Source organism: Olea europaea, chromosome 2, assembly GCF_002742605.1.
Source record: "Olea europaea var. sylvestris chromosome 2, O_europaea_v1, whole genome shotgun sequence".
In the NCBI taxonomy this organism is placed as follows: Eukaryota; Viridiplantae; Streptophyta; class Magnoliopsida; order Lamiales; family Oleaceae; genus Olea; species Olea europaea.
This window is the reverse complement of record NC_036238.1, coordinates 26,154,139-26,156,661: the sequence shown is the minus strand read 5'-3', so window position 1 is coordinate 26,156,661 and position 2,523 is coordinate 26,154,139. Positions and strand designations below refer to the sequence as shown.

General features: G+C 34.5%; 1 protein-coding gene across 1 annotated transcript; it reads right to left on the bottom strand.

Moving 5' to 3' along the window:
* Positions 1-760: 760 nt before the first annotated feature.
* Positions 761-1,521, bottom strand: LOC111368428 (histone H2B.3-like). The gene has a single exon (XM_022989653.1). The coding sequence runs from the start codon at positions 1,431-1,433 to the stop codon at positions 1,011-1,013; it is 423 nt and encodes a 140-aa protein (XP_022845421.1). The 5' UTR covers positions 1,434-1,521; the 3' UTR covers positions 761-1,010.
* Between the last annotated feature and the right edge of the window lie 1,002 nt (positions 1,522-2,523).

The following is a 2,523-nucleotide window of genomic DNA, read 5'->3' as shown; positions in this document are numbered from 1 at the left end:
GTATTGTCTGGTCAACTGACTCTTATACAGTATCACACCAGGCAAGCATCATGGCTTAGTTACCTTTGGGCTTGTTCAATTTGCAAATGAATAGGAAAAGAACACAATGTCATAATCAACCGACTTGCAAGCTGACAATGTAACGCTTTTCCTTGAGTTTCCTCTTTTTCATAGTAAATTTGTCCTAGTTGAGAGGTGAACGTTAACTCTTAACAAATCAATTGACGTTCTAAAATTAGAAGAAACAAGCTTCAAGCTTACACCAATATCCAAAGGCAATCAGGAATAGAAAAGCAAATGCCAATGCCAAAAAAGACCACAAAAGTTGAGAATTATACAAAAGAAATTTATATTACTCACCCTATCCATCTCTACAGAACTAATTCAACACGACCGGTTAGCACACACTTACTGCACCCAAAAAAATCACAAAATTAGGAGTATAAGCAGCTATTTGCAGTAGTCAAATAGGAAAGTATCAATACAGAATGCCAACTGTGAGTTGCTGAATAGATAACCAACAAAGAGGCTGAGGAATAACCTACAAAAAGGAACTGCAAAGGAATTTCAAGTTTTCTTCTCAAAACTATGAACTACTTCATCAACAAATCAAATTTTCCATGCAAATGAATAGTAACAACTTTATTAAAGGCAAGATTTAAATAACATGAGCGAACACCTAGTTTGGGGAAACATGAACAATTCAGTCAGCAATACAGTAAATATGAATTAAGATTTAAGATAGAATTTGATTCGCCGGTCGCAAATGAAGCTTACTAGAGCATTAAAAAGAATATCCAGACAACGCCGGTCTACAGAGACACAGTATCAGATATCGGAAAGAACAGAAATACCATTCATGAGTCAATCTAACATCAGTTACACTACGTCCATTCCACAACTAACAAAATATTCTACACCCACACAAAAAAACCTAGTTTTAAACATACACATCACTCAAGAACGGAAATGTTAAATCCTAATATCAGAAACCCTAACAAATCAGCTTTTCAAGAGCTGGTAAACTTGGTAACGGCCTTGGTACCCTCAGAAACAGCATGCTTAGCCAACTCCCCAGGAAGCACCAATCTCACAGCAGTCTGGATTTCCCGAGATGTAATCGTAGGTTTCTTGTTGTACCTGGCAAGCCTGGAAGCCTCTTGTGCCAATTTCTCAAAGATATCATTGATGAAACTGTTCATGATGCCCATGGCCTTGCTCGAAATACCGATGTCAGGATGAACCTGCTTCAGCACCTTGAAGATGTAGATCTTGTATGTCTCAATGCCCTTCTTCGAACGCTTCTTCTTCTTGTCTCCGGCAGCCGCGCCATCCTTGGGGAGTTTCTTCCCAGCCTTCGGTTTCTTCTCCGCCGGAGTCTTCTCAGCAGCGGGTTTTTTCTCTGCTGGCTTCTTCTCTGCCTTTGGTGCCATTTTTAGTTGAACGATCGCTCGAGTATTTTTGGAAATTTAATAAGGTGCAGCGAAATTGGGGATTTGGTTGTGAGAGGAGAACGACAGAGGTGGAGAATTATATAGGAGGTTGAGATCGAGCTGATTGGTCTAATTGGAACGATGTGGATCTAGCATATGAGCGGTTCATTAGTTTCGCTAATCAACGGTTCAGATTTCAGCTTGAAAATTGCTTTAGAATTTGAACTTTTTGGAGGGTTTTGCTTGCTTTTGGCGGTAGTTTGAAAAGGAAAGCACGTGGAATAAGCTATCGTGCACCGGGTGTATGTTGAGCCTATTTTTGTCGAAAATGTAATTTGGCATAATATTTTAATAGATAACATGTTGTTAAAATATAAAAATAAATTTACATATAATATCATTTTATTGAAAAATGTATGATTAAAAATAAGAGAAAAAAGAACTGTATTTTAAAAATAATGCGGATATAACAACATCTAAACTTTTATGTTAAAATTTCCTAGCCTCCATTTGAAAAAAGCTTATATCATTTTAACTTTAATAAAAATGATGAATAAGTGAATAGTATTTATTATATTTGGACAACGGAATCGTCAAATCTTAAAATCGAATCGAAATCGTTTTTTCAAAAAAGTTGGTTTGAATTTACGTGAATCTATCAACGTTTTGATTTTAAACAAAACCAAACGGTTTCAAAGTGACTTGGTTTAGATTTCAACATTTACAAACCATTTCAAACTTCCAAATCATTAAAGAAAATCTGAAATATATTAATTTAAATGTTATCCAATTCAATTAAAATTAAACACATCCAAATTAAAAAGACACGTGCATATTAGACATAATTCAATTAAATCCAATAACTAACTAGAAAATTATCCATCCTAATTAATTAATTAACTTATAATCAAATACCCAACAATCATCACAAATGTGAATGCAAAAATCTCAAAGTGAATGAAGTGTTTAAAGAATTGTTGTTGAATCATATTCATCGACCCCTAATTACGATTAAATAGACAATTAAATCTAGATCTTAATTCGAACTCAAACATTTATTATTATTATTATTATTTTGCTAATAATCTTT

Bases quoted from the DNA above. Each gene is read 5' to 3' on its own strand.
- LOC111368428 (XM_022989653.1), bottom strand. From the start codon at position 1,433: ATGGCACCAAAGGCAGAGAAGAAGCCAGCAGAGAAAAAACCCGCTGCT.